The 14,447-nt window shown below is 37.1% G+C and overlaps 1 protein-coding gene across 1 annotated transcript; it reads right to left on the bottom strand.

The window, feature by feature from the left end:
• Nucleotides 1–1,161: 1,161 nt before the first annotated feature.
• On the bottom strand, nt 1,162–13,495 carry LOC146170512 (uncharacterized). The gene is made up of 13 exons (XM_083382442.1): nt 13,278–13,495; nt 12,616–12,823; nt 11,942–12,037; nt 11,375–11,506; nt 9,225–9,340; nt 7,962–8,131; nt 7,201–7,418; nt 6,419–6,870; nt 5,872–6,071; nt 4,575–4,644; nt 4,223–4,307; nt 2,573–3,212; nt 1,162–2,283 (listed from the first exon to the last, which is right to left on the bottom strand). Exons 1-13 carry the CDS (start codon nt 13,456–13,458, stop codon nt 2,005–2,007), a joined length of 2,847 nt encoding a protein of 948 aa, XP_083238568.1. The 5' UTR covers nt 13,459–13,495; the 3' UTR covers nt 1,162–2,004.
• Nucleotides 13,496–14,447: the final 952 nt, after the last annotated feature.

The raw sequence follows: 14,447 nt of genomic DNA on the forward strand, positions 1-14,447 counted from the left end.
GAAACCCAACACGATCATAAACTAATCAATCAGTTATAACACCTATTGTGGATCGTATGTAACCTAGTAAGTCGTGGTGTCCAATACTAGAGACATTCATTCCGATGCCCGATATTTTAGAAAAAGTATCGCGATCCGATACCTATGACGTCATTACTATCCTCAGACCAGCAAACTGCATGAAATAGAAACAATCAAAGAGTAATTGTTTTTTATGGTTTCTCAGCAATAACTCGCATTCCGTTAATAGTTAGTTTCCTCCAGTTGGTAACCTGCTATTTTTTGATAAATTTACATTTGAATGTGGAAATCACTGCGTTATATACCAAACAATGGCAAAATGTCCTCATGTCAATCTAGGCACGGATACGACCCTAATATCGGACGAGTGCCGATGCTTTCACTTGGCATAGTGTATCGGCTACGACCCAAGCAGCATCCCACTAACAGGTGAGGAGAATAATAGTTTTCTTCCCGTGGACATTTCAGTGCAGTTTTGCCACCTCTGTTATAAGGATACCTATATGTGTTCTTTTTAACAATAAAAGTATATTTGAAGAAACTTGTAGCAAAAAATTAAAAATAATTTACAAAATCGGCAAAATGTTGCAGTACGAGCAAGATTTCGTAGAAAATATCGAAAAAGCAACAAACAACAAGTTAAGTTTTTACTTTAAATAGTTGTCAACACTCACCAGGGCTGCGGACTCGAGTAAGACCGCGTAAAACTACCGAGTCCCGCGCCCGACGAAATTTTTTAAATGGCCGCCAACTGTAAATTTAAAATTTGGAATAGCATAAGGCGGAATATTTTTCACCCATGTATTGTTAGTGGATGAATTATATGACACCCCTATAAGTGGATTGCTGAATATCCAAAATTTTGTTGTTGCGTAAATCGGTGAAAACAGGCTGAAGAGTCGCATCCGAGCTGAAGGCTCGACGGAATCGCACATTTATTTTAACTGACTCCGCAGCCCTGGTTGTCACAAATAACCCAATTTTACTGAAATCCATTGCATAAAAAAAGTTGAGTAAATTACGTAAACCACTTAAAAAAAAAGCCAAGAATGACTTAATTGTAGCCAAGTTATTTCCCGTGAATACTTTAGTCACAACAACACTGACGAAGCAGGGCTGAAACAAACCTGTGTTGCGTGAAATACCGATTTATTGGCAGAAAAACGCTCAAATACTTGCTGCGATAGTAACAAAGTTCCAAAGTGCATATAAGGACAAAATAAACAAACAAATAAACAAGTGTAAAATCGCAATAACAATGAAGGCACAGTAACAATTGGCCAGTGCAAGGGCGCCACTTAGTGACCAGAATAAAAGCACAATATTTTTGTAAAACTTGAAAACCTTCATGTTTCTGTGGACGAATAGGCCTGAAATTAACATTTGTACTGCGACGAGTTAATAAAACAGTGAAGTGTACATAAAAGCAGATGTTTCCCGAAGATTGAAAAGGTTTAAGTAGAAAAATACATTTACTTTAAACAATGAGATTAATAAAATGGAATGTCGAAGAATGTTGTTTTTGCCACATATAAGGCACCAGAACAAGTATGTACTCCAAAGTAAACAACTATTAACACTCACTTTAATGCTGCCGTTATTCAACAATAAACTTGTGTAACAGCAAAAAACGCTACAACTCCGAACCGGCCTAACGTGAAACTAGCAATCTAATTTTTGTAGCATAATCGCAAAATACGCAAATATATGAAACTATTCTGTTTTCAGTGGTAAACGATCGATATCACAATAAATTTCAACCAAATAACAAAAAAGGCTAAAATTCAACTGATACAATTAACACTATAAGAATTTCATCAGAAAATTAATAGGAAATGATCCCTCACGGTCGTGATCACCTCCATTCTCACGACCGTGACCACTCGTCCACTCTCACGCCCGTGATCACCCGTCCACTCTCACGACCGTGAACATCCGGCCACTCTCACGACCGTGAACATCCGGCCACTCTCACGAACGTTATCACCCGTCCACGCTCATGGGAGAGCCGAGTTCGAGCTCGCGTTGAAGAGCTTCCATGTCGTCGGGTTGCAAGCATCTCACATCGAGCCAGTCCCTTAATAGCGAAGATGAACATGGGTCCAGCCCCTCCATTGACCCCACACTGAAGTCCATCCCAGACAGGGGTCCCTCTGCCCCCGCAGACTTGGGTATTATGTCATCGATGTTCACCCCCAGCCCGTACCCCTCCCCTGTTGCATCAGCAGCTCGGGATATCTGGGTCCCTCCGTTCTGTTTCAGCTGTAACAAGTTTAGGGGTAAATGTTTAACCCAAGGGTGAATGTCACTACAAACCCCGAAAATTAAGGGGTTACCGGGCTCTGAAACACTTTTATTGCAATCAACCAGTGCCAGTAAGTTACATAATACGAAACGTGTTTATGCAAACGCTATTTGAGCAAGAAAGTAGAAGTTACTAGAAAACATTTTGCTGAAGATCATAGAGCATATATTTCCATACACATATGATATTGTAGTTTTCACTAAAAACTTAAACTATGAGCCGTAAATAACCTCACAATAATCTCACCAGTCCGTAGTGGTGTGCGTTCAGTGAAGCATTTCCATCCACGTTTGGAACGAACACGCCCCCGTTACACCCCTTGCCCTGGGTGGTTTCCCCCTGGGTGAAGCCCCCTCCGCTGTACAACAGGGGGCTTTTCTTCACCTTTGGGGCTTTGTGACGAAACACAAGCGAGGTTCCGCCGGGGGAGAGCGTGAGCGCGCCCTCTAGCGACGAGGACTTGGTGGATTGTGCCGCCAGGTGGTGCTGTGGAGCGTCGCCGAGAACCAACTCAACCGTGTCGGGACTCAGCGACACCAGGGGATTCCCCGACGGCGTCATCAGCTTGCCCGGCGCCTCATTGTTGACGAAGACAATGGGCCGATTGTCTTGCGCGAACAGACTCGTCGGCCGCTGGGGGGTGCTGTCGTGTGTTGACGTCACTTCCGGTATAAAGAGCCCGCCGTGGTTATTTGGCGCCAAATGCGAGCGATCTGATTGGTCGAAAGTTGGTTCAGGAATGAAGCGGTGGTCGGGCGGGGATTCCCCGAAGGTGTGACCTTCAGGGGGATTCCCCATCACAACGCTGAATACGTCAGGTTTCATGGGATCCATGCTTCCAGGGTTGTCCGTTATGCTCCAGCGCTTCGGGGTCGCAAGGTCCTCCCTGGGTCAAAATATCGAGTTGCTTTGGTTTTATCTGGTGAGCAGATATAACTCCACGAGACGGAAGTGTTCCAGTTAAAAACATTTATCAGGAAATCATTTTCAAGGACACTTTAACTTCCTCACAGATTCCAGTCAGAGAAGCACTTTTTGTGCGAAAACATTGGCGAGTTTATAGATGTGTTAATACTTAAACATGATTATTTGTAACCTTAAACCAATGACTGCGCAAGGTTAAGCCAACATAATGGAGCTTCGTTAGGACTAACCAGGGGGTTGTGTACACAATACTTTTTAAGTCATAGTATTCCGGCTGTAAACGTCGCTATTTTATTTTAGTTTCGTCGCAGTTTGTAATAGGTTACATACACTGCCGCCATTGTGTTCTGCTTTGTGGATTCAAACTTGAACTTAGTAAATAAACTAGAGTCGCGCGGTTTAAATTCTGCAGCAACAACCAATAACATTCAAACTTACTCAGCTCATCACGTGTAAGTTCAAGATACCATGGCTAAACAAAACGCAAAATAAAAGGCTTCGATTCACAGCTTTGTCTAGTTTGGAGAACAGGGTTTATTTTGGTTCCCATTTATGTCGCATGTTTAGCTTGTGTGACCCGGTATTTTGGTCACAACTCACTGTAGTTTGTGTCTGTACGAGTTTGTGTGTTTGTATATTTACATATATTAGTTACAACTTACTGTAGTTTGTGTCTGTACGAGTTTGTATGTTTGCATATTTACATATATTAGTTACAACTTACTGTAGTTTGTGTCTGTACGAGTTTGTGTGTTTGTATATTTACATATATTAGCTACAACTTACTGTAGTTTGTGTCTGTACGAGTTTGTGTGTTTGTATGTTTACATATATTAGCTACAACTTACTGTAGTTTGTGTCTGTACGAGTTTGTGTGTTTGTATATTTACATATATTAGCTGCAACTTGCTGTAGTTTGTTTCTGTACGAGTTTGTGTGTTTGTATATTTACATATATCAGTTACAACTTACTGTAGTTTGTGTCTGTACGAGTTGGTGGAGCACAGTGGAAGGCTTTTGTGTCTTCCCAACATTGAACGTCGAACTCCTTTGTCGTCTGTAAAATAACATTGTTGAAGGCAACATATGTTGCTTTAGCTTACTAAAAGCGTTAGTTTTTTTTTAATGTATTATTTTCACGTTCCGGTGGCAAACGATAAACAATAACACTCATGAACGCTTTTTTTAACTTATTACCTCATACGTTTTGCGCTTAGGACATCCTACTTTTGATTCAAAGTGTTTTTACAGCTTTTTGTAATGTGGAGCATCCCACAACGTTTAGTTCCCAGCAATAACAGAATGACAATTCCAGCGCACTCACCAGTTGGGGATTGTGTGTTGTCGGAGGAAGCTTGGACAGAAACTTCACTTTCCACTGGTTTCGTCTTTTTCTGTCAACAAAAAAATATATTTAAAATAATTGTGTGGACGTCATAACTTACCCTTTAGCAAACACCTTCTATTAAACTTTTAATTGAAACACAACTGCTCCGAATTTATTAAATAAACCAAAGAGCTTACTTAGGCTGTGGAGAGATTTCGCAAAAAATAAAATATAACTTTGAACTAGTTTAATGCAATCCTTATTTTAATCTAATAACCAAAGCTAACTTTTCTTCGTTTTACAGTTGTTTTCTTAGAGAAGAAAACTGCTTGCAACGCAGAAGTCCTACCAACTAGATGTAGGATTGGAGGGGTTCAGGACGTTTAGTAGATAAAACAAAACTTAAATTTTTCCCTGATCGCAATATCGTCAATGCATTTGTAGGTGTGTGTATTGCAACCAATAAACCAGAGGTCGGCAACCTACGGCAGGCGGGATTTATCCGGCCCGCCAATGTAATTCATCCGACCCGCCGCCTCTTGACAAACTAGACACGAGTTCATTTTACATACTTTTTAACTATTTTAACTGCGTTAGTCCAAAAAATGTTTGCGCTTCGCGCGAACAATCCTTCTTCATCCTGATTGTTCATGTTTTTATGCTCTTTTTGAGAACTAGATCAGCGCTTCTCTGCCGTTGCGCCGTGGAAGGCTGAAAAGTGCGTCGCTGACAAACGGAAGAAAGCGTATTCAAAAATATTTGATATATATTTTCTAACATTTTTTTATTTTCGCCAACGTATTAAAAACTTGCAGGAAAATTTAATAAAAATGCTCGTATACCAAAAAAAATCGCGCTCGCCAAGTTTGCGCTCTGACTTGCTTAGCAAACACTCAACTAAATTCAACATTAAAGTTATCGCGCTTCTTCAAAGTATTTTTATTACACTTTTCATTAGTAGGAACAGGATGGATGACGACGTACATCGGCCCGAATTTTAAACCGAACAAACGCATTTTTTCTCGCTAAGCGCGAATACTTTACTGCCACGTTTTTAATTGCAACAAATATCCGAGACCCGTCTGAATCACAGTGGTTCTAAAATGTTAATAACACAAATCTTAGTTAAAATTTTGTCCGGCGCGCAGAGAAGTTTTTGAGTTGGGTTTGGACCCGCGACTACATAAAGTTTGCCGACCCCTGCAATAAACCAACCAAGCAGTTTTATAACTTTGTGATATGCAGGACATCAAAGGACGATGTGTAGCTCATCAATAATAAGTTCAATACCCACCTGCATATTGGTCCACCTCTGCAACATCGACTTGTCAGCTTCACTCAGTTCTTTCTTCTTCTGAGCTTCTTCGGCCTCTTTTTTCTTTCTCTCTTTTTCCGCCGCTCTCTCTTGCCTTTTTCTTCTCTTTTCTTCCCTCTCTCGCTGTCGGTCGGCTGCCGTCACAGATTTCTTCACTTTTTCAAGCGGCTTGCCAAGACCTTAGAAGAAATACTTCGATTTTTACAAAAACAATGTAATTTTATTTTTCGACAAGATCTGTGGTTCTTTAACACGGGTCTGTGGGATAATTACGAGAAAGAGTTTTATTGACTGAGAGGTTTTTAGTGATTAAGGCCAATTCAAAATGCGTAAATTAAATAAAGCGCAGCGAGCTTTGAACCTCCTACTAACCCCCAGCATCAATATCCTGCGGTTCCGCGCATAAAACAACCAGTTAAGCGTTTGGTTTTAAGCAGAAATGTAAAGCAAACACAGTTGTGTGGAACGCAGAAGTATTGCAATATGAAAATTACATTTTTCACCTCACTTGAAGCCCCAAACCCACCTTTTTGTCGAGCAAGCATCTTCGCGAACACAGAATCCCTCAGTTTCAACTTTGTGTCTTCGGAAATCGTTGATTTCTTTGGTTGCGATGATTTTTTCCCGGAGGTTCGTTTCTCCTGCTCCTTGTTCTTTGGCTTCGCGCTTGATTTCACCCCAACAACTTTCTCCGCTGGCTCCTCGTCTTGCACAACATGAACCGTTATAATCGGACGCTCTGTGCTGCCCTCCGCTGGTTTCACTTCCTTTGTGACGTCACGATGGCTTAGTTCCGCGCTAAGGTCCATGGAAGCGACAGAGGTTGCGCTTTTCATGTCAACGTCGTCGCTTGTCGTTGGTTTATCGCTGGCTTTTGATGAAGCTTTAGGGGTCAGTGGTACTTGAGGCATCTTGAACACTTCCTCCGATGTGGGAGGCGATGTCGTTTTGGAAACTATCCGAAGTTGCTTCGAAAACCTGAAAGAAAAAATTAATATTTATCACTTTGGAGTTTGTTTGTTTAGTTTTCAAGATGACTTAATAAAACAAAGTTTTAACACTTTTATATTTAAAATTGCAATTAGTGAAACATTGTGGTAATAACCAAAGAACATTTTTAAAACAATCAACACATTTACCCATAAACCATATTTACAAAAATAAAAATAAATACCAGAAATTTATTTTGTCCATTGATTTAGATTGCACAGTAATTTAGATTGCCCTGTGTAGTTAACTTAAACCAAAGCTTTGGCAACCAATAAATTAAAAAAACGCAAGTGTTTTCGTTAATCCAACGTGGATCACCTGTTCTTCCGCTGGTGGTATTGTTTGATGACGTCATTGACTTGCTTGTGTACGTCATCCTTCGTCACGGTTGACTCGAAGCGGAAGTCGAAGGGCACGTGACACAACGGTTCGTCATCGTTGTCATGGTAATTGGTGATGAAGTTATGCTTGAGTGCTTCCGATGCGGTTGGTCGCTTTGAAGGGTCAAAGTTCAGCAGTTTGGAGAGAAGGTCAATCTAAGCGTGGTAGAGGTCATGCTGGTAGCTATAGCAACTGAATATTTGTGTTTTAACCAGTGTAAAATTAGGAATCTACGTTAACATTTGTTTTTTTTAAATGACTTGACTTAAAACTTAAGAGCTCACATTGAATACTATTTCAGTAAAATTAACTAATTTCCTTCCAATAAGTTCAGTTTTGGTGCTAAAATGTACTTTTGATGGCAATGGTTCAACTTGGGCTTATATTAAGTGATAGGACAGTGTTTCCCAACCGTGGCTATCAACCCCTGGGGCACAGAACAGGTTTTTGCTTTGCTTCAATCTACACCTTCCCTTCATCCACAAATGTTATCACTGCACAATTAGTACAAGATAAGTATTATTACTGCTCGGCTGGCCCCTGGGGCACAGAACAGGTTTGGGGGTACAAGTTGAAAGTATGTTAAATTCTGCCAGTTTACTCAAATCATGGATTTCATTATGATTAAAAGACATTAAGTGTTGGAAGCCAACTGAGCACACAACCACAAAATGTTACGTACCAACTGGTGTACTTACCATTGTATGCGATGCTTTGGGGAACAATGATGCAAGGGGGGCGGGGTCTTTGTGGGGGAGGCTCTGTATGTACCCCCTTACACGTTCCGAACGGATCGACTGAACCAGGTCGGCGCCGGGTGAACCGAGAACCGATATCACCAGCTGAAGTTGGTGGACGTAGTGGCGACCTGGGGAGGAAAGAGACGTTAGAAAATACAAGATCTTTACATAAGTGTGGTATAAAGAAAATTTATTTTTACAACCAACACAAAATATTTAGGTCTTTAAAGTGAAGCAAGTTATTTTTTTTTGTGATATATTATTTTTAAATGAACAACCCATTATTTACTATCTAATCATTTTTTATAATATTTTTTTGTTTTTGATATAGACATAACAAATTTCTCATATTAAACGTTTTGAAACCACAGGTTCAAAGCAATTATCAATGTATCGAAAAAATAGAAACTTTCCAGCAAAACCAACTGTGTTAATGTGATTTGATGAATGTGATAAGTATTCGTCAAGCTGTTTAATTGTAAAACCTATTTTTTTAAATGTATTACAAGAAATAGCTGAAAGAACTATCTATCATTTTTATTTCGAAAATGTTTTAAAAATATGAAACTGAACAGATCTACAACTAAGGAGCGTATGTTTAAAAGGTGTTGGTTGGCATTATTTTAGTGTATGCTGTAAATGCTGTTTCTAGAACAAAAGCAGGAATACACAGCAAACTCAAAACTGACTACTGCTTTATGTCAAAGTCAGACTCACATCAGCTGAACGTGGATTTCCCCACACAAGGAAAGTACCACAATACACAAGTGGAACAATGTGTTTACATTAATTCACTAAAGAAATTATCCAGGCCAGCCTTGACACATGATTTAATGAAAAAAAATCAAAGATATTTAAGATTATGATGTTCCAAAGACAAAAAATGGTTAGATTAACATTTAATAAAATACAATTTCAACACAAACAGTAGAAATGCCATGGCCAACATAATAAAAATATAATTGAAAATTTGGTTTTGCAATTGCAAAAAAAAAAGTTTTAAACCTTATTAAAAAAAATATTAATACAAATTAAAAAACAAAAATAATAAGTTTAGAAACCACACTTTTAAAGAATTTTCAATATGCAAGTAATTCAAGACTTTTAAAGATTCCATCACTTTTAGGGATGCAAGCACATTTAGCACATGTCAGCGTACAGCTCCCACAACTTCACTGCTAGCTACTCAATGTGAAGGATAAGGTTGAATTTTGTTCGTACCTGGGAAGAGTTGTTTCCGTCCCATCATCTCGGCGAAAATGCATCCCACCGACCACATGTCGATGGATTGGCTGTACGCTCCAACAGACAACATAAGCTCAGGGGCTCGGTACCATCTGGATACAAATCAGCCTTTACATTAAGGACATAAAACTACTGGTCCTGCTTGTAAAAAGACTGAATTGTTTGCTTTACACCATTTGCATTTAGGCAGATAATGTTATTCGAAAAAAAATTCTTTAATAATAATACCCAATAATACCCATTATGTTAAGAATTGTACAAAAAAAATAGTCTAAAAATAGAATAACCTTAAATCAATTGGCGGTTTCATTTATTATCCAACATATTGTTATGCCATAACTAGGGCCCGCAAAAGTCAAAAAAGTTGTTTTCAGCACCTAGGGGACTGTTTCTAAGAAGTTTATAGGTTAAAATTAAGTCAAAATTTACAATAAAGTTAAAAATTTTTAATAAAGTCAAAATTTGTCAAATTATGGCTTTTGACAAAGTTTTTGTGTTTCTTGAGAGTAATTTTTGTAAAAATTGTCGTGGAAGCATTGAAAATCCGGAACTGCAACACAATTAACCGTATTAACCTATAAAAGCAGGAAATATGTCCGCATGCCCACTTGGATCATCAGTAACTTTAATCGCAAATTGTCTATTTTTTTATTTATTGTTACTTATTTAAAAAATTCTTATAAAAAACTTCATCTTCATAAACGTGGTCTTTTCGAAGATCAACAGTTTGGATTTTAGGAATAACTTACTAACATTAATGCAAAAATGCCTAAACATGCTAAATATATCGCCAAAAAACACGACGCACTTTTTATAATCCATAAAACACCTTGCGTTTTTGACAAAATATTACGTTTGGGTCTGAAATCGACAAAATATTATGTTTGGGTAACTGGCATCAATTCAAGAAAGAACTGTGGCCTCTACAAACAAGCAATTTCGTTAGGTTAAAATAAAGTTAAAATTTGATAAAAATAAAGTCCATTTTTTTTAGGTTAAAATAAAGATGGCCTTAGCCATAACTGTTCTCTGAAGAATGAAAGCTTATCTATAAATATATCAAAATGACAATTAGGCAAAACACTTAATCCATGAGAACCCATGTTTGCTATTCAAGTAAAAATAATCTATACAATGGGAAAACCAGCATGTTTCGAACTGCACAAAAATTGTGAACAAAAAGTAACAATAAATGGAATTATAGTTGTTTAAATAAGCGAAGCCATTTATTTACCAAGCATATTTTGCCATGTCCATTATCTGGAGAATAGTTATAACTATAAACAGCATTTAATCGTTATAGATGTCTTAAATAAAATTTAAATTGGTAAAATGAAATAAATCTAACTCTGAAACTAAATACAAGCTATTACAACTGTCACCAACAAAACTGAGGACCTACTAAAATCCTAAAATATTGAAATTACTCTAATAGTTGGCCTATGCCAGTGTTTCTTATGTTTTTTGACTTGGGGGGCGCATCTAGAGATGTATGAAAACGTGGCGGCGCACCTTACAAGTGAGAAAGTTTTAAGATGTACCGATATTTCTCTTAAATTGCCTGCATTTTTAATTATATGGGTTTTATAGTTGCATATCTTTAAAGGGACTTCCAGCGTTTGAGATTAAAAATGTTATTTTGTCCGTTAAAGTATCTGATTATTTTTGGACTTATTTTAACATGTTTTTCCTTACGCTCGCGGCGCACCTAGCAGCCTTTCATGGCGCACCAGTGCGCCGCTGCGCGTCGGTTGAGAAACGCTGGCCTATGCAATGGAAACCTTACACAACAGGTGTACACCTGGATTAACAATTTGGGTAAAAAATTGGAAATACTTTTGTTTATACATTGACTACCTGATTAGAATCACTGCTTTGGCAAAACTGTAACCTAAAAATATGTATCATTTTGAACGTTTCGAATAACTCAGTATTTATTTTCAGGGTTATTCGAAACAGTCAAAATGATATCTACTTCTGTATGGGCTTTGATATTCTTATTACGTCTTACTACAACCTCCAACCATTATGCTCTAAAAATATGAGTGTCCATATTTTAATAAAGACTTCAACGAAACAAGCATGACAGAATCTTTAAAGGGATTACAACAGGATTGTGTATTTACCTCGTGGCGACGTATTCGGTCATAAACATCTTCTGATCTTCCGGGTGGCTCGAAACACCCCGCGCCATCCCAAAGTCACCGATCTTCAACTCACAGTTCTCGTTCACCAGGAGATTGCTCGGCTTCAAATCCCTGATAAACACAAGTAGATGCTTCACCAGCTGATTTATTTCAAACAAACTCGTACATCACCTTCAATTCAATTGATCTTCATCTAATAGATAACTTAGTTGATAGTTTTTTTGATCAATAAAAACTGATAGTTATTTCAATTTCAACAAAAAAGAGAAATAAATAAAACCATAAATAAAACCAAACAAAAATCCATTTTCACAATGGTTTTCAGTATAGGCCATATATAATTACAGCAACAAATAAAAATAAATTGAAAAATTTTACAAAGTTCTAAAGGATGAATTAACTTGAATAAGTGCATTTAAAGCCTGGTAGTAAAACAGCGACCTAACTGAACGATCCAAACCCAATTAAAACCCACAAATGTTAATGCACATATTAGTCAGACTTGATTTGTTAAACCTTACTTACCTACAGTGAACTAGCGATTACCTGTGAATGACATTTGCAGAGTGAATATACTTCAATCCACGGAGAACTTGGTAAAGGAAGTAACAAACATGTTCAGCACTTAATCCCTGCTCCGACCTATTGCATACCAATGTGGGATTAAAAAAATACAACATATTTAAAAAAATTATGTTTAATTTATTTCAACAGAAACACTTCTGTTTTGTTTGTATTCTTTTAACTTCAAACAGATAATAGGTTTATTACCAAATAGACTTTAACTTTGAAAATGTCAGTTCCTGTGTGACATATACCAGTTTTACAAAAATAGTTTGTTGTTAAGTTTAAGCTGGTTGGGTAAAGGTAAGTTCCCAAATTATTTTTCATGTAGAAATCCTACACATGGTATTGCTTAAACTCTTTCACATGACTAACCTATTTCTCATTTTAAAATATATGTTTTTAAACAAAGGAGTTTCTAATTAAAAAATATTTGTACATTATTAACTCTACAGTTTAAATCAATAAGAAATTGTCCAACTATTAACAAAAAAAAAAAAATTAAAAGATTGTTTAGTCAATCAAGTATATAATTTAAAAGTGTTACCCCTTTACCAATCATTACAGACCCTGGTTGAAGAACCACTGCATTAAGTGATTCAACAAAATTCTGTCCACAATCACCAACTATTAACCTCTTATTATCCATCTCTGACCTTATAATGTGATGCAGATCTGTTTCCATGAGATCCATCACAAAATAAACTTCGTGGCAGTTCTTATTCTCACTTTGAATGATGTTTCTTATCGCCACGATATTGTCGTGTTTAAAGTGGAGAAGCAACTTGAGTTCACGCAAAGTTCGTTTTGCCGTCGTCAAAACGTCAAAAGGATTAACAATCTTTTTTATGGCAACGTGGGTGCCTGCGATAATACAAAATGATAACTTTTTACCACATTGAGCCAAATTTAAAAATTGTACTACATTGAGTTCAATTCAGCTTTCCGCATTTTTAATCTTATTTCTTGCATTCATTCCATATTGGAATATTTTGTCTTGGTGGGAAACTTACCCAAAAAATGTTTTTTGTGTTCTTCACTTTCTGCCGCGCAAACTTATCTAAGGAACTTTATTACAGCTGTCAAATGTAAGCTGTATTTAAATATTTTTGGGCAATATCCAAGTTTCCAATCTGATATACACAGTTCAAAATTAAAAAAAAAACTTTAAAATAAAATACATTTATTTTAACTTGAAATTAATGATTTTTAATCTTTCAGTTTACACATCGAATGCTACTCTTTTTTGCACAATTTAAATCTAAAAACTTTGGTTTTTATTTCCGGGTAAAATGGTAGAAAATAATAACATCTTAACCTGCTTTGTCGTCGATAGCCGAGCACACGACTCCATAAGCCCCACTTCCGATTGTTTCAAGCAACTTGTATCTTGATCCAACGTCAAACGTAATAAAACCATCTTGTGAGTGCGACGAGTTCTTTGTGATCACATTTTGTTTCGTAGTTAATGGAACGCGTTGCCGTAAGTCCGAAGACATTTTCAAATTTAAAAACAACTTGACTTGCAAGATCCTACATTAGCTTCACTTTTATAAAATGTTTTTAGTAACGGTCTTTAAATTAAGAGAATAATAACTTAAAACATTTCAGAATTTGCGCTGGTCTAGAATCCAGCAACACAACTTAACACAAATTGTTCGGGCTCGAGCGACTCAAATATTATTATTATTTATTTGGCGCTCTTTCACTATTGTACGTGAAAAGTTATGCAAAAAAAAATAATAATACCGCATACCACAACGCATATTGTTTGGGTTAGGGTGCGGGTTTGGGTGAGGGTGGGTCAAGTAATATTATGTTTATTATTAATAATAACTTGACCCACCCTCAACCAAACGCTAACCCGCACCCTAACCCAAACAATATGCGTTGTGGTATGCGGCATTTATAGAAAGTTTTTTTTTATTAATTTCCACGTACGCAAGTGAAAGAGCGCCCATTTATTTTCCCATATTGGCGTTGGTCTAATTCCTACCATATTTCCTAATTTAAAAACCTGGTCTTTGCTGTTATTTCATTATTTTTTAATAATTTTACCACTTTTACCCTATTATGTTTTCTCATCCATTTGTAAATAAAACAAGATAGATTGCATGATACGTCGCTTAAGTTTAAACTTAGGGTAAGTTGGAAAAGTTTTTTTTACAAACTTCCCTTCGCTGAAAAATATTTTAGCAAAAAATAAACAAACATTCCGCGGCGCGACATAACTGTCGCCTGTCGCGTTGTACACTTAGTTTTTTTGAATATCAATTTTTTAAATGCCTAAAAATTTTTGGTAAATGTCGGTATCGGTTTCAGCTAACTGTTCTAAATTCACGAGATAACAACTCCTATGACCTATGTTAATACATTAGATTTTTAAAAGAAGGCAATTATTAGTGATTTTCAAACTCCCCAGTTACAAATAAACTATACGCATGACTGCGCAGCTTCATGACCTTTATTGTCGTCCGGACTTTTTGGA

Source organism: Ascidiella aspersa, chromosome 1 (assembly GCF_963924565.1).
Source record: "Ascidiella aspersa chromosome 1, kaAscAspe10.2, whole genome shotgun sequence".
NCBI lineage: Eukaryota > Metazoa > Chordata > Ascidiacea > Phlebobranchia > Ascidiidae > Ascidiella > Ascidiella aspersa.